The 25843-nt window shown below is 46.1% G+C and overlaps 1 protein-coding gene across 4 annotated transcripts in view; it reads left to right on the forward strand.

Moving 5' to 3' along the window:
* The window catches only part of LOC115084728 (serine-rich adhesin for platelets-like), an 859145-nt gene that overhangs the window by 158036 nt on the left and 675266 nt on the right, over positions 1-25843 (forward strand). For all 4 annotated transcript variants that reach the window (XM_029589967.1, XM_029589968.1, XM_029589969.1 and 1 more), the window contains exon 4: positions 24069-24093. In XM_029589967.1, coding sequence (XP_029445827.1) covers positions 24069-24093 — 25 coding nt within the window. The remainder of the gene's footprint in view (positions 1-24068; positions 24094-25843) is intronic.

Consider the following 25843-nt stretch of genomic DNA (forward strand, 5'->3'; position numbering starts at 1 on the left):
GCCTGTCTTTTGCGAAAGTTTGATCGTGCCTATGTGAAAAAATACATTGTCTGCAGTTCACCACATGTAGCTTCAAGCAATCACTTGTTTTAAAAACCAAATCCTTGTCAACAGAATGAGCCACAGTTTTCCTGCCTCCTAACAGCTTGTATTTTTTATTTATTTCTTTTTTGTTTTAAACGGAGGGGCTAGAAAAAAAGCATATTTCCTGCTCTGTCATCATTAAAAGACGTAAGGATATTCTAGGGGCGCATTTTAAAAGCATACTTCCGGCTCTGACATCATTAAAAGGCATCAGGATGTTCTAGGAGCGCATATTTCGGGACTTTTGTATTGTACTTCCGGTGAAATCATCAAAAACAGCCAGAGTCCATTAATTCTGACATCATTAAAAAAGCGACAGGACCTTTTCTGATGACGTTTTAGGGGGTGCATTTTAGGGGGCGTTGTGGGGTGGACTTCCGGTGATGTCATACCTGCGCCGTCACAGGGGGTGTGGCTTGTGGCTGGGGTGTGGGCGGGGCCATCTGTGACATCGGGGGTGGTTTGGGGTGTGGGAGGGGCTCCCATTCACTTCTATTGGGGAGGAGCATCGATGGGGGTCTGGGGCGTGGCCTGGGGCGTGGTCAGGGGCGTGGCTATGCCCCATTCACTTCTATAGGAGGTGGGCGGGGGTGGGGCTTAGACCGGAAGTGAACACTGATTGGCTGCTGTCATCCTTATCTCACCTGTCAATCAGTTTGATTGATCGTGTACCCATTATACTACTACCAGTTATCAATTCTAACATACTTGTAAGTCAAAAAACTTGCTATATAATTCAAACTCCCCCTCAAACATCCACAACACCAATCCCTACCATCTGTAAGCAAATAGTAACAAACCCCCCCCTCCCCCTCCCCCTCCCCCTCCCCCTCCCCCCTCCCCCTCCCCCTCTTCCCCGATTCCTTTGGGGTGGAGATCCGATTGGGAGTCTCCCAAGGCTTGATGGTATAACCTTGAGGGACCTCTCAGGGACAGAGGTCAGTTGTTCCAGTTCAGCTTACAGCTCTCTTATCTCCTTCATCAGGTTGTGCAGAGGGGTGGGACAAAAACTTCCACATGAACAAAAAGGGAGAAATCTAAAAATCTCTATCCAAAAGGTCTCACACTGGGTAGTGCTGTCATTGGTCTTTCTTCCTCTATGAGATAGAGGGTGTTGCTCACAGGTCTCCAGCCCCTGCTCTCAGGATTAGAGGGGGTTGCTTCTTTCCCAAGGCACAGGGTATTCTCCAGCATAAAAAAATATCAAAACTGGACCACAATCTACAAAACCCTTAACTCTCTCTACAAAAGGGAGGCGGATCCTCTCAGACAGGGAATGTATTGAGAGGGGATCTCTTTTAAACACAAGAAAAAATACCAAGCTGGGTTAGTGGGCCCAGCTCAGCGGGAACCAAACAAAAACAGCTCCTTATGCCTCAACCTCTGACTCAAAATGACCACACTCTATACTTTTCTAGTTCTGCCATATGCCCCTGGGATAGCCAATCACAGTCTGGCTGAAGGACAATGGAAAGTCCCATGATGTTACTGGTTGTGATGGTAAGGGACCTAGTGCCATCTAGTGACCAACCATTGGGTTGGTCACATATAAAACAAAAAAATTCAAAAATCTCAGAAACTGCCCGGAGGGGAGGAGGTCACATCCTATCCAAGCCCTCCACACAGTATAAGGGGAAGCATATCCCTCCAGACTCTACATTTGGTGACTAATATATTCTTATAGATTATGCTGCACTGGTATCGCCAGGTAGGCTATTAGTTTGGAGAAAAACTTCCTCCTCTTCTGGTGACTGAAATACACATTGCTGGCCATTGTCTGACACACAGTTTTGCCGGATAGTGCATGGCATATTGTAGGCCTCATTCCTGCAACTTTTGTTTTACCTTGGAAGAAGTCTTGTCAGCATTTCTGTATGGCTACTGAAAATTCCGGAAAGAACATTCTTTTCCCTTGAAAATATAGTAACATAGTAATGGCGGCAAAAAAGACCATCCAGTCTACCCAGCAAGCTTCTTATAGTAACTGCCATTCCATGCAGGTGACTCCCATGATCTGTTGAGTCGTAATATTAAAAGTCATAACCAAGCAACTGTCAAACCTACAATAAAATTATTGCTAGCAACATTTTTACAGAGTGAGCAGCCTTCCTGATAATTCATAGAATGATACTGCTTGAATGTGCTTTGCTTTTGGACTTGGCTGTAGAAGCAGTCCTGCACTTTTTCCATAATGTCTGCATATCAGTCCCCTAGACCAGCGGTTTTCAACTGGTGTGTTGCCAAGAACATGAAGGTTTGTCGCCACGTTTCCCCGTCCCCCGCTGACCCAGCTGCTCCCCCTACTCAAGCGAAATAGCTTAAAATGCCTTGGGGGAACGCGGCAGGACAGCTGGAGTCTGGCACCGGCATGTTCTCTTCTTCCTGTTTTTCTTTGGGCCGATGCTGCCCGCACTAGCATGGTTTTTTCTTCCTGCGCCCCGGAAGAGGAAGTGGTGAGCAGCAGGGTGCGTGTGCGGTAAGAAGAGACCATGCTAGTGCGGGCAGCATCGGCCGAAGAAAGAGGCGCGGCCTGAAGGATGAGCAGCGCAGCTCGGAGTAAAATGAGGAACAATGTCAACCCTCGCGGCCGATGGGACTCCTTTCTCTGCGAGGGCTGAAAATGAAGGAGGTTGCTGCTCCCTTTAGGGTTGGGAGGAGGCTGCTGCTGCTGCCGCCAGTTCCAGGGAGGGGGGAGAGTGAGTGAATGAGCAAGCATATGTTTGAGATCCTGTGTGTGTGAGTGAGATAGCGTGTATGTGAATGATTGAGAGCTTTTATATATGTGAAAGAGAGTATGTGTGTGATTGAGAGCCTGCCTGTGAGAGAGAGAAAGAGCATGAATGTAAGTGTATGATTGCGAGCTGGTTTAGGTGAGGGAGCATGTGTGTATATGAGAGAGAGAGAGAGCATATTTGTAAGCATGTGAATGAGAGTCTGTGTGTGAGAGAAAAAGACAGCATGTATGTGTGTGATTGAAAGCCTGTGTGTGTAAGCGTGAAAAGATAGCATGTGTATAAATGTGTAATTAAGTGCCTTTATCCCATGCCTTTTTGTATTTGTTTACTGCTTTTCTTTTCACCAGCTCTTCCGGAAGGGCATTCCGGGCATCCACATCGCTCTCTCCTTTCCAGCAGAGTAAAAAATGTATTTGTCCCAGAAGTTATGCAAGCAGATTATGAGTGCTCTAAGCTTCACGTTTGGGCCTGATTGGGGAGTCAAAGTACTTTGAGCTTTATCCACTTTAATTTGGCCCTCTTTTACTTCCAGATTTACCAGCTCTGTTAGCCATTTTTAGATAAGTCACAGTGTCACAACCCTCCAGTAAGCCAACTGTTCTTATATATTTGGTTGCTTTTGTTTTTCAAATCCTTAGATTTCTTCTTTAGGGATATGATTTTTCTCCAGTTTATCAGTCTTTTGTCCATAGACAATATAAGCATTTTATAAATCACAAACCCTTAGGTCCATACTCTTCAGTCCCTCCTCTTGTTCGCTTACAGTAAACACTAAATTAGCTACTTTTTCCACTACAATTGTAAGCTTAGCATCAATGTTCTTTGCCATCTTTACAGAAACATTGTCAAAATATATTTTAAAAGTATCACCCAATGTGGTCCGTGCTTGAGAATCTGTCTCTCTCCCCCCCCCCCCCCCCTCCAGTTAGGGTTTTTGACCTTATAAGAATGTCAGGGCCATGGCTGCATCTGAGATCAACTATTGAGGAAGAAATGTGCAAAACTGTGTTGTGTTTTCAGTCCATTTAGTCACATTCTATTGCTACCTAGTCATAGATTCCTTACTTGACAACAGGTTTGGGAAGTTCATTCTTCTCGGTGCTTTGAGAGTTAACCTCAGCTCCTCTAGGGTCCATTTTTATGATTTAGTTATCTTTATAAGTTAGAAAAAGGGTGCTGACCTCCACTGAAAACATATTTTATCACCCATTAACATAGTTTTTTGTCATCATTCCCCCCCCCCCCCCCCCTTTTTTTCTACTTGAAGCCAGCCCTTGGCTTGTGAGTCTCTTGTGTGTGACTGGAGATTCACCTTGTTTTCAGTGAAAGTGAAGTTACTTATAATAGGTGGTCTTTGAAGACCAGTCACACATTCTCTTCCAGTTTCCCTTGAGGAGTTGATCTCTTAGAGCAGTGCTTCCCAAATATGTCCTGGGGACCTCTCAGCCAGTTGGGTTTTCAGGCTATCTACAATGAATGTGCATGAGATAAATTTGTCTGTCATGGAAACAGTATATGCATATTTATCTCATGCACATTCATTGTGGATATCCTGAAAACCTGACTGTCTGTGGGGATCCTAGGACAGGTTAGAGCCAAATAAAAGAATTGAAGTATGCTACAAGAAGTGTTTTCAAACATGAGACATTTAAAAACAAATGTTTAATTGATTCCACGTGATGGTGATGCCTCACTTGACTGGTGATTCTGCTATCTTCAGAGAACACCTGATAAAGGTAAGCAACTTCACTTTAGTGGGAATCCACTGAAAATAGTTTCGTTTGAGGAAGGGTTAATTACTTTTAATTCTTTGATGCACACAACTCTTCTTTTTTTATTTATAAATTTTCAAATATCACATAACCCTTCTATTTAATATGGATTCGCACAACTCTTCCATTGTGTATTTGAGCACTGCTCTTTCAGTTGTTTCTAGATCTACTTGTTTTAGATTTGTAACATAGTAATGATGGCAGATAGACAAGATGATCCATCCAGTCTGCCCAGCTATTTGCTTATAGTCTGAGCTTCCACTCCGTGCAGGTTATCCCCATACATTCTGTTGAGTAGTAACTACCGCTATGTACAAGTTACCCCCTTGCAGAAATGTTAGACCATCCCTTTGCATTTAGGGATCTGCAGTGATCCCTAAAGAAAGTGATTTGCCAGCTGATGGTTCAAATGAATTGATGCTGGTGGGTTACAAGACTGAGTTCTCAAACTCAGTTTAGAAACTCTTTGGAACAACATTCAAAAGGTCTTGTGACCCATCAGTTCTTCAAGCTATTCTGTACTGACTAGCTTATTAAGAATTTATTCTCTGCATTATGTTTTATGTTGGTACATATCTGTCATTGTTAAAATATCCTAAAACATGTCTGAACAGGTAGAGTTTGCATTCACCAAAGCACAACTAAATGACTATACTATATCATCAATTTACTTCGCTCTTGTACCAGTAAAAATAAGTGTAATAATACAAACACAATATAAGCATACAAAAATATTAGTTATTAACTTAAAAGTAATGATAGCGTTCCTCCAAATATTTAGTTGTCCATAAAGTTTGACTTAAACTAGATGTATTCTTGCTTGCCATAATGAAGTGTAAAAATGTGAAGAAATTATCTTGGGACTGGCCCCGTGGCTCAGGTTATGGTACTGTGATAAAGGAGACTTGAATACAAGTTTCCTGTCTGGGAGTTGGCAAGGATGGGTTTGCTGCAAAAATGATACACTTGATCCAAGGAGGGAGGGAAGGGAAGACTGCAACCCTTGCCAACTAATGGAATAATACTGAGGTTAATTTTCAGAGGAGTGTGTTTATTGAGCATGTTGTCTTGGGTGTGAGGTTCAGTGGCTTTCTACAAATGAAAAGGTAAAAATTGGAGGGGAGAGGTATTTTTGTCTTAAGTGACATTTTCTTGAATTCTTTTAAAAATGTTTTCACCTTTTCATTGTTATGACCACAGCCACTGTTGTGTTCAAAACATTTGGTTGATGATTGGGAGAGAAGTCTACTAGACCTTTTAAACATCTTTATAAAATCTGATAAAAAATGGTACTTTTCTATTATGTAGAGTAACACATTTTCCTTTTTCTATCGATAAGCATATCTTCAAGTTTTCTGATTTCTGCTTCCCCTCTTAGCCTCCACCATCAGTTTTGCACTATTAGTTCAATCCCACACAGTCATCCCTGTGGGTACCCCTCCAACAGAATGATTCCAGTTGTATTGAAGAAAACTCAACTGAGGAAGTGTAAACCTTTACTAGCCTAGCAAGGGCAGTTGGGAATTTTTAAGACTTAGGTCTATTATCATTTTTTTAGTTCTTGTGTTTTTTCTTTTCCCATAGATAAGCAGCATGAATTAGCCATGCTGTCTGGGACATCCTCTGGGCGGCTAGGTGGAGGAGCTCTCTTAGAACACAGAGTCTTTTAGTGCAGTGTGCCTGCTTGGATTCTCCCCCACTTCCCCCATCCTCCTCAGTCCGTTTTTTTTCCACGCACCTGATTGCACGAGTTGCTTTTCACTCTCCTCAGCGAACACTTCATTGAAGTAAAACAAAAAAAAGTTTAAAACAGAAAATCTATGGAGAAAAGGTGTTTTTCATTTTCACCTTGTACTTCTTCACACTTTACTCGGCATGCCACGGCCACCAGGCTTCAAATTTTGCCAGTGTGGCAAAATCATGTTTGTCACCCGGCTGCCACACTAGATTTTACCTGTGCCTTGGACCCGACAACGACCAGGCGGCCTGTAGTTACTGCGGAAGCATGTCTCCCCGCACCCAAAGGCAGAGAGCTGCCAAGATATCAAAATTGAGAGAAGCGGCATTGGGCTTGTATGCCCCTTCGGAGGAGTCGACGCGGTCCTCCCTGGGCCTCCAAGGAGTTGACGCGTTCCAGGGCCGCTTTGGCGGGGCCTCCCGATTCGTCTGGGCCGGCGCCGAAGCAAGTGACAATGGCGCCGACGTACAACGCAGAAGATGTGTCGACAGCGCCGAAGACGACACAAGCGCCGAGTGGCGTCGGGGATCCGACCCATCACCAACGCACTGGCGCGTCTGATGCAGGAAGCTGGCCCTATGCTTCGGGCTTGAAGCATAAGCATAGAACATCCACACACCAAAACAAGTCGATGCCGATTCCATCGATGAACTCACCAGCTAAGACACCCAAGAAGCACATTTCAGGACACAAAAAGCCTAGAGAACCTTTCCCTCTCCTGGTCGTAGATTTAGACGTGGCACCCTCCTCACTGGCCGCCTCACATGCTTCCTTGACTTCAAGGAGATCGGGTGTTCAAGATCCTTCACAAAAGAGGCACAAGGGGCCCCTCACGCCTTTACCCAGAGGTCTGAACACGGCTGTGATACCCCCTAGGGCTCCTCCCAGGGATCCGGCACCTCCACCCACCGAGTCACATGGACATCCTCTGCCAGCCCATCAAGTCACCTTGGCCTCGCAGACGATGTTCCATATTTCTCTCACCTTGTCTGTTTTTCACCACAGTGGCGCAGCAAAGTGGACATCCGGCAGAAACACTGCTGGAAGCTCCCTCGTCCCCACTGGACAGCCTCAGCTCAGTGCCTTCCCCTGGCCAACCTCTGCCTGGCCAACCTCCTGGGGTTCTGTCCCCTCAACCGTCCACGTCACCAGGATCCTCCACAGGGTTACCCCTCTGATGTGCCGGAGGAACAACCTGAGCCAGTCTCTCCTCCAGAAGACTTGTCTTATGCAAAGTTTCTGGAGAAGGTGGGGGAATGCTTCAACATCGAGACAAGGAAAGTCCCTGATCCACAAGAGCAGAAGTCCTGGGCATCCTCAAGATTTTTGAGTCTCCTGTGGAGCCCACGGCCTTACCCTCTCACGAGGTATTGGATTCAGTCATGACCAGGGCCTGGGAAACTCCCTTTGCGGGCCCATAAACCTCACGAAAGTTAAACCTCAAATTTCGTATGAGGCAATCCCGGTACTACTCTGCAGTACAGCTTCCTCACGCCTCTGTAGTCGTGGAGTCCACTATGTAGAGAGCTAAAAAAATCTCGACTTCACTCAAACACTCGTCCAGGGAAGGATTCAAAATATCTAGATGACTTCGGAAAGAAGGCCTTTCAGTCCGGGATGCTTAATGCAAAAATCCAGCAACACCAGTTTTACATTATGCAATATGTATATGATTGTCTGCAGTCGTTGAAGCCTTTATTTCACAAGGCTTTCCTGACAATCAACCCACGGAAGAATTTCACAATATGGAAGAGGGCTTGAGGCATCTCTTGCGAATCGTATACGAGGAATTTGAGATGTTGGCCAAGTCCACGGCCAATGCCATTGTGGCCCGATGTCTCACATGGCTGCAAGCCAGCGCCAGCCGCGAGGATGTTCATGAAAAGCTCGCAGACCTACCCTGTCTCCCAGATAACCTTTTCAGGGACAAATTTAGGGAAACAGTAGCCCAGCTCAAAGAGCAGAAGATAGCGGTAATGTCCCTGGCTTCTCCTGCAGATACGGCTTCCTCGAGTTGGTACTTCCCATCATACCTCAAACCATATTACCAGCGATGACCGTGCAGACCACACTCGGCCTTCCGGCCTCCACAATATACTCCGTCTCGCCCTCACTCTTCCCAGCAACAGGGGGCTCGGCAACCTGAATGACAACCTCAGCCATCTCAGGATCCCAACCCCACTAAGCCCTCCCAGAATTTTTAGGGCGAATAAACCTACCTCTCCCGATGGGGGGGCAGGCTCTCCCATTTTCTTCAGGCATGGAAGGCCATCACATCACTCTGGATTCTACATATTATACAGGAGGGCTACTCCCTCAATTTTTATTCCACCCCTTCCACTCCACACCTGGTGCGCCAGAAACACCTGTCGGCACATTGCAGTCAACTGCACCTGGAGATCAACAGCTTACTTCAGCAACAGTGCATCTGCGAACTGCCTGTAATGCAGTTTAACCAGAGCTTCTATTCACAATACTTCCTCATACCCAAGAAGTCAGGAGGGTTACGTCCCATCCTAGACCTTCGAGCTCTCAAATATACTTGACGAAGGAAAAATTCAAAATGATGTCACTCAAGTCCATCGTGCCCTTCCTTCGACCCAGCAATTGGATGTGCTCACTGGACCTCAAAGATGCCTATTCGCACATACCGATGCATCCTGCTTCCTGGCGGTTCCTATGCTGTATGACCACTGGCCACCATTTTCAATACAAGATGCTCCCATTTGGCCTCTCCTTAGCCCCCAGAGTTTTTACCAAATGCCTTGCGGTAGCTGTGGCTCACCTCCGGGGGATTCAAATATTCCCCTATCTGGATGAATGGCTACTGGTGGCTCCCAACCCGTCCCTCCTAGAGACCAATCTCCTCACAACCATACACTGCCTGGACAATCCAGGGCTGCTAGTCAACTACGAAAAGTCAAATCTATAGCCCATTCAAATCTTACAGTTCATTGGAGCACATATCGACACCACTCGAGACAGAGCCTTCCATCTGGAAACCTGGACTCTTGTCCTGACATCACTCGCCAGCCATCTCCAGAAGGCCACCACTGCCCCTGCTCATCAAGTCCTGACATTCCTCGGCCACATGGCAACAGCTATCTGTCGTTCCCCACACACACCTCCACATACGGCATCTTCAGTGGGGCCTGAAGACCCAATGGAACCAGTTTTCCAACCAACTCTCTACTCCTGTCACCCTCGCGCCCAGCATAAAGAAGGATTGGAGTGGTGGCTGACATCAGCAGCTCTCACTGCGGGAGCCTTCCTGCAAGCTCCAATACATCACACCATCCTCACCACAGACATTTCCACCAAGGGTTGGGGCATTCACCTAGTCCACCTTCAAATTCAAGGCCTGTGTTCAGCATGGGAGCATTCATAACAGATCAGCCTACTAGAGCTACTAGCCATTTGAAACGCTCATCTAGCCTTCGAAGCAGCACTCTGAGGAAAGACAGTCATGGTCCACACGGACAACCAGGTGGCCATGTTCTACATCAACAAAGAAGGAGGGTCCGATTCCTGCAACCTTTGCAGAGAGACAGTGGGGATCCTGGAATGGGCAGAGAGCAAATCAGTTACCCTGCAGGCAATGTACCTACCCGGCATCAACAACGTCAGGGCGGACAGATTGAGCAGAATATTTCACCCTCACGAGTGGGAACTCCATCAGGGTGTGGCAGACAAACTTTTTCAGACCTGGGGCTTGCTACGCATCGATCTCTTTGCTACGGAACTCAATCGCAAAGTGCGAACCTTCTGCTCAGTGTACCCCAGCTCCCAGAGACTAGTGCAGGACGCATTTCTCATTGACTGGGTGGGGGGTTTGCTGTAGGCCTTTCCCCCTTATACCTCTGATCTCTCACACAGTCCAAAAATGCATCACGGACAACGCAGACCTCATTCTTATCGCTCCAGTGTGGCCCAGACAACCGTAGTACGAGTATCTAGTTCAACTATCTAGACTATCGGTGGACCAACCGATCCCCCTGGACAACAGCTTACACCTCCTCACCCCAGAAGGAGGCTCCCTACTCCATCCACTCCACTCATCTCTTAACCTCACTGCGTGGAGATTGAAAGGCGGTACTCCACCACTTGAACCTTTCACCTCAACTTCAGGATATCTTGGTGTCCTCTAGGAAGCACTCCACAAGGACGAATTGTCAGAGGAAATGGGCACGATATGCTTTCTGGTGCTCTGAAATCGGGATGGACCCGCTTACTTGTCCACCTGACCGATTACTAGATTACCTCCATCTACTATACCGGAAAGGACTGGCTACGGCCTCAGTCAGAGTTCACCTCAGTGCCATAATAGCCTATCACTCTCTGCTCGACGAAACCCCAATCTCTTGTCACCCGCTCATCTCCAGATTCATGAAGGGGGTGTTAGTCCAGAAGCCTCCAGTCCCATGGGATTTGAATGTGGTACATGAGCAACTGATGCTACCCCCCCTTTGAACCACTGGATGCTTGCCATTCCAAGTTCCTATCCTGGATGGTGCGGTTTGTGGTCACACTCACCTCTGCAAGACGCATCAGCGATCTGCAGGCCCTAATGTACCACTCGCCATAATCTAGAATTCTATCACGACAAGGTTACACTGCGTATGCATCTCGCCTTCCTTCCTAAAGTGGTGTCAATTTTCCACCTGAACCAGACCATTACCCTTCCAACCTTTTACCCAAAGCCACATAATAATGAGGCAGAGCGTAAACTACACATGTTGGATTGCAAGTGGGCACTCGCTTACTACAAACGCCACACGCATGCTGAACACAGAGCCTCCCAGCTCTTTGTCTCATTCAAACCCCAATGTGCCAGGACTTCCTGTTTCCAAAAGAACCCTGTCCTCTTGGATATCAAACTGCATACAATTCTGCTATCAGAAGCAAGCGGAGACCTTGCCAGTCTCCCCTAAGGCTCACCAGGTTCGTGTCATGGCTGCTTCTATAGCTTACCTGCATGAGGTGCCCATTCCATATATTTGCAGAGCTGCCACCTGGTCCTCGCTGCAGATGATCACGGCTCACTACTGTCTGGATAAGCACACGGCAGCTGACGCTCACATGGTTAGAAGAATCCTCGAAGCGGGCACGTCTTCATGCTGCAAAGTCAACAGAGATAAACTGACCGCTTATCTTTTTTACTGACTTCAGCACACTACCTCAACTCATCATTGGGACATGATCAGGAACGTTTGCTCAATACATCAGCTCCCAAGACAGGGTGGCTAATTCATGCTGCTTATCTACGGGAAAAGAGCAAGTTTGTTTACCGTAAATGGTGTTTTCTGTAGATAGCAGATGAATTAGCCATACTGACACTCCCGCCTCCCCGGACAGTTATTACTACCTTTCAGTTGCTTGGATACAGACTGAGGAGGAAGCGAGGGAGGATCCAAGCAGGCACACTGCACTAAAAGACTCTGTTCTAAGAGAGCTCCGCTGCCTGGAGGACGTCCCAGACAGCATGGCTAATTCATCTGCTATCTACGGAAAACACCATTTATGTTAAGTAAACTTGCTTTTTTCAATAAGTCCCTCTTCCATAGAGGGAGCTATATGTGCTTTCACACACTTGCAGCTGAAAATGAAGACCAGCTTGCCATAAGTAGATAATACAGAGTAATGCAACTTACTCACTGATTCCCTGGGATTGAGTATGTCACCTCTGTAATTTGTGCAACCTCAGTTGGCCTAAAGAGCAAAAGATTTGTTTTTGAAATCATTTCCTTTTTGGATGTATGCAGCATTGGTCAGCCTACATGTGCACATACTTGATATAGATGTTATTTTTTGTTCACGTAGCAGCCTTTCTTTTATGCCTTGGCTTTTCATTCTGTTTGGTTACCTACCCCAACCTTGTGTATTCTCATTCATAAGGAGGTTTAAGGCTGATGTACCTTGATCCTTCATTCAAAGCACCTGAGGTTTTATCCATTTTGAAACCAGCTTAGCCATTGTGGTGGCAGTACTGTGGATGAGAGGCAAAAACTGCAGTTTTTTCCAGAATCGAGCATGAGTTCCCTTCAAACAGCCTATGGGTGTCAATGTTAAGTGACTGCTGGGATTCCCTCATAGCATGGAGGCTATGAACACTGCCTCCACAATATCCCCAGCTCTTGCTGATTCAAGGAGGAAGAGCTGGATCCTGGATTTAAACCTAGTTTTGTCCACGACATTGCAACTGTGCCAACAGGCTAGTGTATATTGATCATAATTTTGCAACAAATGAGGCTTATCTACCTTATAAATGGGCCACGTCCTTGCCCGCTCTACTGCGCATGTGCGGGCAAGGACGTCTGTCTTAGCCAGCGTAAAAAAAAAAAAAAAAAACAAAACATGGCGGCGTCGGGTGGCGGCGGCGGGGTGGCGACGGCAGTGAATGACGACGAACAGCAGCGGCGGCCAGTAGCGAGGGAGGGAGGAGAGAGAGAGAGGGAGGGAGGGGGAGGGACTGAGTGAGTGGGAGGGAGGGAGGGATTGAGGGAGGGGGAGGGACTGAGGGGGAGGGAGGGAGGGACTGAGTGAGAGGGGGGGAGGGACTGAGTGGGAGGGAGGGACTGAGGGAGGGGGAGGGACTGAGTGAGAGGGAGGGAGGGGGGGGGAAGAGTGAGGGGAGAGGGAGAATGAGGGAGAGGTGAGAGACAGGGATGTGAGTAAGTGGAAGGGTAAGAAGTTGTGGAGCAGAGAAAAGGGAGTGGAGGAGGGCTGAGGGAGAGGGGATGGGATTGAGACAGGGTGGGGAGTGACTGAGGGAAGGGGAGAGAGGTGGGAGTGACTGAGGGAAGGGGAGGGAGGTGAGAGTGAGGGGAAGGAGCCAGTGGGAGACAGAGAGTGAGTAAGACTGAGGGGTGGGAAGGGGGTGAGTGACTGAGGGGAAGGGGGAATGAGGGAGAAAAAGTGTAGGAGGGTGCTGTTTTCGAAAATGGACCGAAAACAAAAATGTAATGTAGCCCGTTGTGACGGGCTTAACGGCTTGTATTGTATAAACAATCTTATTACTATGTGAAATTTTCTAAAGTTCACTGTATTGTTTTATGTGTGAGAAAAGCAGTTTAGGGTTAGATAATACAATTTGTTGAAATATTGTTCTATTTAGCACAAATATGCTCCATGTTTTACAAAATAATTCACGTAGGCTTACTGAAGTGTACGATATCAGATGGTTCTAAGATTTGATGAAACCTTTTTGATCTGCTGGGCATCAAAGTTCCTTTCCTTCAGCTAATATACTTTACAGAGTATGAATACAAGTACTCTGTGACATGCTTCCTTGCTGGTACCAGAAATTGTGGTTATTGAGCCATGTTACTGGCTTAACCGGGGAAATTGAAAGGAAGAGCAAGCCTTCTGGCATCACTCCCATTCAACCCAGAATTTAGTTATATGGCAACTATGATGATGACCAGAAGTGGTGAACGCTCTCGGGGTGAAAAAGCAACTGAAACAGCAGCTGGGTGCAATTGGCTAAAGCTACATGACAGTGGTAAGAAGATAATATATTTTACTTTTTTTTTTTCTAGAGAGACTCCTATAATTTTTCTTCATTGTAATTTGTGGTTTTTGATAGAAAATTTATTGAATGTAAATAAATTAATGCAGACTGGCTCAAATTAAAATGTTAATTTACTAAATCCACTACTTGAAGTATATGAAAAGTTAGTACCAGGTAACTTGTAGCTTTATTTACTGTTTCTCTACCCTATATCCAGCTGTGTGAGATCTGGGAATATGAATGCCTTTTGTCATTGGAACCTTTATTAATTTAAATGACAATATACATATTAAATATATAAACAAATTTCCTTCACTATATGGCATTAGAGGAAGCGTTTTGTATTTGATCAGAGACTTCTACTTTGAAATCCCCAAGCTTCATTATCAAATCCAGTGGACTAAAATGAATTTAAGTTCAAGAATAATCACTCTGAAAATCAGAAGCAAAACTTATGTACTGTTATGTCTATAAAATGTCTGGAAATGAAATAAAATATGGATTTCAAAACAGTAGAAGTAGTATAGTACAAACTGAATTTTGAAGACAACTTACCAGTACCTCATACCTCATGTTTACACGTTGTATTACTATCTAACATTTATTTCAGAACATCAGAAAAAGAAGTGTGCATGAAGTTGCGGTTTTTTAAGCGTTTTTCTATCCATTATCCTTATTGTATTTATTTATTTATTTATTTATTTTTTCTCATCCAAATGGTTGCTCAGAACAGAAAACATTTTACTATTGCAGAATGAAATATCTTTCAATAACAAAAAGGATTATTGGTGTCAAAACTTATCAAGAATATCTTCTTGGTTTATTTTTCTCATGTTTTTATGGATTTACAACTCTTATTAGAGATGGCCTCTTTTCAGACTTCATTCGCAACTACATGAGTTTTTTCTCATTTTATAATCTTCTCTGGCCCCATTGAGCTTTTTTTTTTTTTTTTACCTTGGACGGGGACAGGATGGTAGATGTCTGCAGCCGAGGTTTCAGCAGGGAAAAGTGAGGTGTATGCATATGTTTATTTTATTTATTTATTTATTTATTTATTTATTTATTTATTTATTTATTTGGCAGAGTTTATATACCGAGGTATAGCAAGCTGCCTTCACTCCGGTTTACATTTTAAACAACTTATTACAGGAGAAAAATATAACTGAGAACATTAACGCACAACATTCTTCTATGTACAGTCAGTGAAAAGGGAATATATTATATAAAAAAAAACATCAACTGATAACAGGCATTATACAAACAGGGACTAATTGGATGATACGGTATACAGACATGGAATCAGCCAGTACGGGAGCACGAGTTGCATATAAACTTGCATGCGACTTCGGGTCTCGGAGTGTGGGTGGACAGCTTAGCCAACACCAGCTGTGAATGATTGCCTGAAAAGCCAGGTCTTGAGCTCCTTTTTGAATGATTTGGAGTCACTGATTGTGTTTAGGTAGTCTGGTAGGGAATTCCATGCTGTCGGTCCCGCAATGGAGAAGGTTCTGTGTTGGAGAGCTTAGCTGAAGGGAGAGGGGATATTGCTAGGTGTAGCTTGCTGGTTGTTCTTGTTGTTCGTTGTGGTTTGTGTAGCTGGATCATGTTATCAAGAGCGTTGTTCTCTGTTCTGTAGATGACATTGTGTAGGATAGTTAGTCTTGAACTTGATTCTTTGTTCGACTGGAAGCCAGTGTAGACTTCTCAGAACCGGGGAGATGTGGTCCATTTTTTTCTTGCCGGTTAGGACCCTGGCTGCAGCATTCTGCAAGAGTTGAAGAGGTTTTAAGGCTGATTTGGGAAGACCAATCAGGAGCGAGTTATAGTAATCGATACTGTTGAAAATAAGAGATTGTAGGACTGTTCTGAATTCTTGTTGGTGTAGGAGCAGTTTTAGGTGTTTCAGTATGTGTAATTTTTAAAATCCTTCTTTAGTTTTTGTTGCGATATTCTTTTTGTGGTTTAGTTCGTTGTCGATCCAGATACCGAGGTCTTTAGTATTGTTCTTCAGTTGGATGTTAGTGTTGTCGATTTGTAAGGGTGGCAGTGGGGTAATTTGGCCAGTGTTGTTTCTTTCAATGAGGATGCACTCAGTTTTGGTCATGTTGAGGCATAGTTTTAGTTGGTTCAGCATATTTCTGATAGCGATGAGGTGGTTAGCTGTACGACTCAGGGTGTCTTTGATTGTTGAGGTTATAGATATGAGGAGTTGAATGTCGTCGGCGTACATGTAGTATGTAACGCCTAGACTTGAGATAAGTTGGCAGAGTGGTAGTAGATAGATATTAAAGAGGGTGGCAGAGAGGGCGGAACCTTGCGGAACCCCAGTTTCCAGGGGGAGGGGGTCAGAGGAGTTGTTGTTACTTTGAATAACCTGTCTTTTAGAAATGAGATGAACCAGTCGAGAGTTTTTCCTGACAGACCTATGTTTGCAAGTCTGGATATCAGGCTTTTGTGGTCTACGGTATCAAAAGCCGTGGAGAGATCTAATAGAATTAGTAGGTGGCTGAGTTTATTGCCAAATCCTCTTATTATTTTGTTTGATAGATTTAGTAGTAGGGTTTCTGTACTGCAATTTTTTCTGAAACCATGCTGAGAAGGGTGTAGTATTTTGTTGCTTTCCAGGTGTTCATTCAGCTGTATCAGTGCGGCTTTCTCTATCATTTTTGCAAGAAGGGGAAGGTTCGAAATAGGACGGTAATTATTCAGATCGACTGGGTCTAGGTTCTTTTTTTTTTTTTTTTTTAGAATTGGAGTGATTGTTGCAATTTTTAGTTTTGTAGGTAGTTCACCTTCTTCAAGAGATTTGTTAATAATTGCTGCTATGGAGGGGGCAATAAAATGAGCCATTTCTTTTAATTCACGGGTTGGGATGGTATCAAGATCATGACGAGCTGGGTTTATCTTCCTTAGCATTTTTTCAGCTTCAATATTTGTGATGATCGAAATTCGACCAAGGTGTTATCTTTGTTGTGTCTCGAAGTTCTACTGTATTTGCGGAATTGTTAAAGGTGCCAGTGATTTTGTTTATTTTATTTATATGCAGGCAACTTTCTGAAGATACAGCATCACCATTGGCTGTGGAGTTAAACCACAGTTCCTTCAGGCTGTTGTTGCAAAAATAGTTGCTGCACTCTATTGGACGGTCGAAATCCAGACAATTTCCGGACATTTTAGCCCTCTGTCTGGCTTCCGGGCAGTAACTTAAAATTCTGTACTGTCAGGAGAAAATCCAGATAGTTGGCAATCCTACCTCATATTAATTTTATACTAACAGTTCATTTCCTAGTGTGTAGCCAGATGGACTCAGAACAAGTGGGTATAATGGGCTCGTGCTAGCAGTTGGAGACAGATCTGACGTCAGCACGGGTACATATACTCCCACAGGAAGTGAGGCAATTAAGTAATTTCCGTCTCCAAAGCAGTTTGGAGAGCCTGCAGCTCGCTGAGCGTGTTTTCCAATACTACTTTCTATTTTCTACTTTCTATATTCTACTTACTAAATTTCTACAGGAACATTGTGCCCCGCAGTCCTGCGGTGATACTCTCGGGTCCCTCCCCCAGTTGAGTTTCCCGGGGTGATTTCCGCGATCCCTCGGAGGTCTATGCCTCGGTCCGGTGGCCGAATCACGGCAGGGATCTAGCCCCCGAGCGAGAAGGGCTTGGGCCGGGATGAGAGGCGCCTCGGTCCCGGCGTGGACCTAGAGGCAGCAGGTGCATTTCCTCAAGCGCGGCGGTGAAGGTATTTCCCCTCTCCCCCCGCAGCCGGAGACCGCCCGGGTTCCAGCCGGGAAGCGCCGAGGATCAGGTAAGGCGTACATCTCTTATTTTTGGTCTCCGAGGTACGAGGATCGGCGGCGTTGCCTGTATGCGGCACGCAGTGGAGGTCGCCATTTTGTCGGCCTTGTTCAGGTATTGAGCGCCTGTATATTATTGAGCGTATATTGCTGACCGCATATTATTGAGCGCATATTGTATTGAGCGTATATTGCTGACTGCATATTATTGAGCGCGTATTGTATATTGTTGGGCGTATATTGCTGACCGCATATTATTGAGCGCATATTGTATATCATTGTGCGCATATTGCTGACCGCGTATTATTGAGTGTGTATTGTATATCATTGAGCGTATATTGCTGATCGCGTATTATTGAGCGCGTATTGGTGTGAAAGCTCTCGGCCTCTGCTCTGCATGCCAGTTTAGAGCCACTCAGAGCGAGGAGCCAGACTCCCTTTGTGCCCAATGTGAGGAGGCAGTGGGAGCCTCGGGCCAGGACCAGTCTCAACCGAGGTTTGCTGACAGTTCCCCAGGGGCCACCCCGAATCTAGCGGGCAGTCTCGAACAACCTGGGATCCCGGGGGTCCTGGTACCCCGACGACTAGAGACCACTTCCATTTCCTGGGTGGATCTCTTTAAGGGGATCCATGCCTTTGTACAGATGCAGTCAGCTTCCCGTCCAGGCCCTGCTGCTGCTCCAGCTGCTCCTGCCCCTGGACTTCACGCCCTTATTGTGGGCACCCGCCTCCGGGCAGTCCGGCTCATGCGGACCCTGATGTCTCGGAGGGCGAGTCTGAACCCCCGGAGGAGGGGGAACTTCCCTCGGGGATCGAGCCATATCGAACCATGAGGCGGTTCTTTCCCAAGGAAGATCTTTCCGACCTGGTTTCTCAGTGTCTGACTGAGTTGGCCATTACAGGCCCCAGCACTACGGTACCATCTACGCAGAACCCCCTGCTGGAAGGTCTTGGTCCTACAGCCCGCCATTTTCCCTTCCTGCAAGCAGCACAACAACTGATAGATTTGGGGTGGAATGCGCCAGCGGCTTCCTTCAAAAGGGGTCGGGCCCTGACGGGCATGTACCCCCTGGACCCGGCAATCAAGGATATGCTGGCGTGCCCTCAGGTGGATGCCTTGGTTAGCGCTGTGGTCAAGCGCACTACCATTCCAGTTGAGGGGGGGGGGCGGCCCTCAAGGAACCTCATGACCGGCGACTGGACGCCATCCTGAAACAGACCTTTGAGGTGGCAGCTCTAGCTTTGCGGATCGCAACCTGCTTGCACAGTGGTGACGCGTTCCTGTTTGTCACAGGTCAGGAACAATGCTCCGGCGGTGGACATGGAGTCAGCTCTCTCGTTCCTCATGGATGCCGCATCCGACCTAGTCCGTACAACAGCCAAGGGGGTCTCATCCTCTGTAGCTGCCAGGAGGCAGCTCTGGATACGGAATTGGTCAGCCGATGCTCCTTCGAAGACACGCCTCACCAGAATGCCCTTTAGGGGTTCTCTCCTGTTCGGCAGCGACCTTGAGAAACTGGCCAGCACATGGGGCGCCTCTCCAGTACCTCGACTGCCGGAAGATAGGTTCAAAAGGAACCAGCGCGCCTTTCCGAGGCCCTCCAGAGGTATAAGCTCCCAACGCTTCACCCCCTTTAGGAGTCGCTACCAGGCACCTCGTCCTCAGGCCAGGAACCAGTCCTTTCAGACCAAGCAGCACAAGAGGGGAGCCGGCTCGGGTTCAGGGCCCGGCCGCGCCTCCCAATGAGAATCAGCCGATCCATCCGGGGGACGGAGCCATAGGGGGCAGGTTAACCCTCTTCTACCCCAGATGGGTCGAGATTACGTCGGACCAGTGGGTCCTCGCCATCATCCGAGAGGGGTATTTTCTGGACTTCCATCACATCCCTCCAGACAGGTTTGTGGAATCCCCGTGTCCAATCCACAAGAAGGCAGCATTGGAAGCTACCCTGGCGAGGCTCCTGTCCTTGAAAGCCATAATCCCAGTACCTGCATGGGAAATGGATTCTGGGCATTATTCCATTTATTTCATGGTACTCAAGAAAGAGGGCACTTTCCGAACCGTATTGGACCTCAAGTCAGTCAACCGATACTTAAGGGTCCCGAGGTTTCGCATGGAAACTCTGCGCTCGGTGAAGACCACAGTACAGCCAGGGGAATTCCTCACGGCCCTAGACTTGTCAGAAGCCTACCTGCACATCCCGATCCATCGGGATCATCAGCGCTACCTACGCTTCAAGGTTCTGGGACGACACTTCCAATTCCGGGCTTTGCCCTTCGGGTTAGCCATGGCGCCGCGGACCTTCACCAAGGTGATTGTAGTGGTAGCAGCGGCGCTCAGAAGGGAAGGAATTCTTGTCCATCCCTACCTAGACGATTGTTTGATCAGGGCGAAATCACGAGAGGAGAGCCATCGGGCAACCAACAGAGTGATCGCCCTCCTGGAAAGCCTGGGATGGGTAGTCAACCTTAGCAAGAGTTGCCTACAACCTTCCCAATCACTGGAATACCTGGGAGTCCAGTTCGACACCCAGGCAGACAGTCAGTCTCACTACCGAAGAGAAGGTTAAAACTTCAGACGCGTCTACGGTCCTTGATGGGAGCCAGCCGGCCCATAGCTTGGGATTATCTGCAGGTTCTCAGTCTCATGGCATCCACCCTGGAAGTGGTACCCTGGGCAAGAGCCCATATGAGACCTCTACAACGCCCCCTGCTCTCTCGATGGAGCCCCCGCTTCCGGAATTACTCCGTGCATCTACCTCTACCAGCCAGAGTGCGGACCCAGCTACGGTGGTGGTTACAGTCCAACCACACGAGCAGGGGGTCGAAGATGTCCTCCCCAACGTGGATTCTGCTCACCACAGGTGCCAGCCTGAGCGGATGGGGAGCACACTGCGAAGAACTCACCGCCCAAGGGCGGTGGAACAGAGAAGAGTCAGGGTGGAACATCAACCGTCTAGAAGCACGGGCAGTCCGGTTAGCCTGCCTGCAATTTGCTCACAGACTGCGGAACAGGGCAGTCAGAGTGATGTCCGACAACGCCACCACGGTGGCCTACATCAACCGTCAGGGCGGAACCAGAAGCCGACAGGTGTCCCTAGAAATAACCCCCCTGATGTCTTGGGCGGAAGCAAATCTACAGGACATCTCCACCGTCCACATTGCCGGGAAGGACAACACCATGGCAGACTTCCTCAGCAGAGAAAGCCTAAATCCGGGGGAATGGCAGCTGTCGCCCACAGCCTTCCATATGATTGTGGATCAGTGGGGGATTCCGGACATGGACTTACTAGCGGACAGATCCAATGCTCAAGTACCCAGATACTTCAGCCGCAAGCGAGATCCGTTCTCTCACGGGATCGACGCCCTGGTTCAGCCATGGCCTCCAGGGACACTGCTATACGTGTTTCCTCCGTGGCCCCTGCTGGGCACCCTTATGCACAAGATTCAGAAGCACAAAGGCCTAGTTCTTCTAGTGGCACCAGACTGGCCAAGAAGACCCTGGTACGCGGACATGAGAAGACTGCTGGCAGGGGAGCCCCTTCCCCTGCCTCCTCTCCGGGACCTTCTACGTCAGGGTCCCATCCTCCACGAGGATCCGGCTCAATTCTCTCTTACGGTCTGGCCATTGAGAGGTCTAGACTGAAGAAAAGAGGTTACTTGGAGCCGGTTATAGATACACTCCTCCGAGCCCGCAAGTTTTCCACATCCCTCACTACGTAAGGATCTGGAGAGTATTTGAAGCCTGGCACCAACCCACATGCGACCACAATCCCTATTGTTTTGGATTTTCTGGAAGATGGACTTCAGAAGGGTCTCTCCCTCAGCTCCATCAAGGTTCAGGTGGCTGCGCTGTCTTGCTACGGTCCCCGGAGGGACTGCAAGACTATTGCCACTCACCCAGATGTTTCCCGCTTCCTGAAAGGAGTCAAGCACATTCGTCCGCCACTGAAGTGGCCAGTGTCTCTGTGGAACCTCAACATAGTTTTGGATTTCCTCGCGGGATCCACCTTCAGACCCCTTCGGGGCCTGTCTCTCCGTTCTCTAACTTTGAAGATGGTGTTCTTGCTGGCTGTTTGTTCAGCACGCCGTATTTTGGAACTACAAGCGCTGTCCTGCCGTGATCCCTTTCTTAGAATCACTCCAGAGGCTATCCATCTTCGCACGGTTCCATCCTTGCCTAAGGTAGTCTCACAATTTCACCTCACCAACCACGGCGGGTTTGAAGAAATCAGAAGAAGGGCGTTTGCTACGCCATCTCGACATCGGCAGATTGCTGCCCAGATATCTGCAAATGACAGAAGCAGTACGAAAGACAGACCATCTGTTCGTCCTTCACAGCGGGAAGAAACAAGGAGAAGCGGCCTCTTGGCCCACCATCGCCCGCTGGATCAAATAAGTTATCAGAGCAGCTTACGTAGAGGCCGGGAAGTCACCACCTCTACAAGTCAAGGCTCATTCTACCAGAGCCCAAGCAGCATCTTGGGCAGAATCTAGGATGTTGTCGCCCGCAGAAATATGTAAAGCGGCGACATGGTCCTCCCTCCATACCTTCTCCAGGTTCTACCATCTGGATGTCCATGCCAGGGAGGACACAGCATTTGCGAGGGCAGTCCTACGCGGTCCTCAGGCAGCCTCCCGCCCAGTCCGGGAGTAAAGATTTTGTACATCCCACTTGTTCTGAGTCCATCTGGCTACACGCTAGGAAATGTTGAGATTACTTACCTGATAATCTCGTTTTCCTTAGTGTAGACAGATGGACTCAGCATCCCGCCCGGCTGCCGGTATACATGGGTTTCACCGATTCAAGGTAGGCCATGTCATTTTCTTACATAAGAGCGTCCCCTTTGCCAGGTGTCGACGCCTTCCGGTTGGGAATGCTGGCGGTCTCCAGCTACTATCAATCGGTCAGGGGAATCCTGTTTCACTATTTCATTGATCGTCAATCCATAACAGCTTTTGCAAGGAAGATTACTGAATTGCCTCACTTCCTGTGGGGGTATATGTACCCGTGCTGACGTCAGATCCGTCTCCAACTGCTAGCATGAGCACACTATACCCACTTGTTCTGAGTCCATCTGTCTACACTAAGGAAAACGAGATTATCAGGTAAATAATCTCAACAATAGTTGCCTGGTTCTGATTTAGATCATTTTTATTTTTTTAATATGGGACTATATATTCCTTTTGACACTAGAGTCTGTTCCTCCCTAGTTTTTTCTGAAATGTTAAGTACAGCAGTTGTGCATCCACTCTGCTCATTTCCTAGCAAAGAACATTACGCCTACAAGCAGTGTTTAAATTCTAGTCTAGGGTCGATGTAATTTATAGAATGTACAAAAGGAGTACGGTTTGCGTGCCAAATATAAAATTAAATATTAGAAATGCTTTTAGTTTAGTAAAGTTTCTTTCACAAACTTTAGTTGTTTTGAATATTTTTTATTTAAATTATGTATTTTTAACCAAAAATGTAGTCTTACTAGTTAAGCAAAAAGCTGCAAAACCAAATTGTTAATTTTACTTTGTTCTCCAACTCGTGTAAAACTTTTTTTTTTCTCCCTCTACTTTCTTTCAGGGTCTTACACTGTTACTCTTAATCCTCTGGTTCTGATCAGAACTATCCGCCAAGCACTGCACATTGTCAAGTTCTATGTCTTTCACTGTTCATTCAGAAAACAGTTTCTTCTGCGAACAGTAATAAGACTGCCATGGCTGATCGATTCTATGCAATCAACTTGCAGTGGTTGGTTGTCCCAGAGTACATGGAAGCATGAGGATCAACACTATTGGACTCTCCTACATAGTTCTGGCCTTTTTCCCCACTCCTTAATTGCCTTTCCACATCCCTTGTGTCAAACATTGTAACAACCTTCTTTGGTCAAAGAGGCAAGAGTGGATTCTGTTTCAGAATCCAGCCAGGTGCCTTCTTTATGCCAACCAGCAGGTTGAGCCAAGGTAATGATACTAAGGGCTGTGAACACTACCTCTTTAATTCTCACAGCACTGGTCAACATGAAGAACAGAAAGAAAACATCATTTCTTGCAGCTTGAGACCACCGGAATGCATCTTTTTTTAATCAGCAGCAATTCTAGATCTTAAGGTCTTCCATAGTTGCCTGAAGTCATTATTGTTGCCACATTTCTTGGTTATAGGTAACATTTATTGTTGTGTGATACTGAGGTGTAATAAACGCTTGTATGTTGTATGTACTTCCTCTTGTGGACAGTTGTGGCTTTTTTGCAGAATATTGTAAAGGCTTTGACTTTGTTTTAAAAAAAAAAAAAAAGAAAGAAGAAAAGTTAACCTTTACTTTAAAACATCTGCAAAAGCTGTTATATTATTATTAGTAAATAATTATATGGGAAATTTAACACATTAATGTGATCTTTTTGTTTTCTTTTGGGAATGACTTGCTTCTTCATATTAAGAGAGAGAGAAGATTGAATCTCACTGGTAAGTATACAGCTGTCACTTTCGGTTAACCTTTTAGGTTGAGAGGCTTTAAAAGTGGTTCTTGTAAATATGAGCACCAAGCTTGTGTATAAGAGAATAAAAATGCACTGAAATAATCATTCCATATTGCTGGAAATAAATTTTCTGCAGAGCACTCCACATGGACCTTAGTTTCAGCAGAGGGCATATAACCGCTGTTTTTTTTCCCCCAACCAAATCATCTATGTATGTCATGTTTATAGAGAGAGAAAAAAAAGTAAAACTTAGCTGTGCTTCTGATTAAGATATTGGTGTACTGCTTACCCCATCATTAGCCTCTGTTAGGCACTTAGAGATTTATGGGTGATTTTTATGAAGGGTTTTTTTTTTTTCCTTTTAAGAAGATCTTGGAGAATGATTTTCCTAGCAACTCTAGCTCAGCTTTTCCAAGCGAAGCTGCACATTAACAATGCATTTTTATTCAAGCAGGGATTCATTTAGGCATCAGTTTTTAATTTTTCACATCCTGAAATCTGTGTCATCCATGAAGAGAAACATTTCTTTAAATTTAGGGCAGCCCAAAATTTTGCATTATTGGCATTGGTAACCATTATTCTTAAATTTATCCTATAAATAGGGTGATATATATTGGATATTTTATAGCATCATGAAGAATAAAAGGAAAGAGTTGGGTAAATACAGTATTTTCACTATGTACGTAATTAATAGTATTTTACTTGATAGTTCTTTTTCACTTGTTTATAGATAAGTATTTTTTATGGCAAGAACATGTTTACACAAGAAAAGGAAAAAGCAATATTTATATTATCTATAAGACTCAGCTCACCTATATTTCTTTATTCAGATCTCCATATATGTCTAGGTGCGGGGCTCTTCTGAGATTAGTCTTCAGGAATCCCTCACCACTTCATGCACTGGGACTGCCATTTCACATTAAAACATTATCTTGTCTGAAGATGATGCGATTTTTGGAGGTTACAGGCACATAAAATTGGCTTCTGTGGTCCACCTCATCAATTTTGTTTCTTTCAGTCTTGAAAAGTATTTGTACATTTGAGCCCTAGCAAAAGAGCTGTATGCATTTTCCTACTTGGACAATATGGGAATTAAAAACATGAGGTTACTTCTGTAATCTGATATTTTGTGCATTAGAGTACATTTTTATTTATTGTTGCAGTTTTGTTATTTTTCACAGGACAAGCAGGATGGTAGTCCTCACATATGGGTGACATCATAGGATGGAGCCCTGTATGGAAAACTTTGTCAAAGTTTCTATAAAGCTTTGACTGACACTGGCACACTGAGTGCACTGAGCATGCTCAGTCTGCAATTATCCCTATGAGCCACAGGTGTCTCCCTCAGTCTTCTTTTTTCCGCTCTGCAGTAAGCATAGCGGTTAGAAGCTCTGTGAGAAATTCTAACACTTTTTCAACATGGAAACACTTAAAATTTTTACTTCACAAACACTTTTCCCTGCACGGGTCTCCCTTCGCGTACTTTTATTCTACACTCAGTGAGTACTATGCCCTGTTTTCTCAGTTGGTTCCTGTCACCTCCCTGGCCTGCCAGCCGACTGCGGCCTTCCCTCTCCCTGTTTTCAGTTAGCCACACATAGCCTGCGAGTGTCCCTCTGTGACACTCTGCCTGGTTATTAGCGCTAGTGGGACAGGGACTTCCACGGTTTCTGTTGCCGCGATGGCCCTTGTCGATTTCAGGTCCTTCGATTTCCTCGGTACCCTTGCGCAGTCGA

The sequence above is a fragment of the Rhinatrema bivittatum genome, chromosome 2 (assembly GCF_901001135.1).
Source record: "Rhinatrema bivittatum chromosome 2, aRhiBiv1.1, whole genome shotgun sequence".
Lineage (NCBI taxonomy): Eukaryota > Metazoa > Chordata > Amphibia > Gymnophiona > Rhinatrematidae > Rhinatrema > Rhinatrema bivittatum.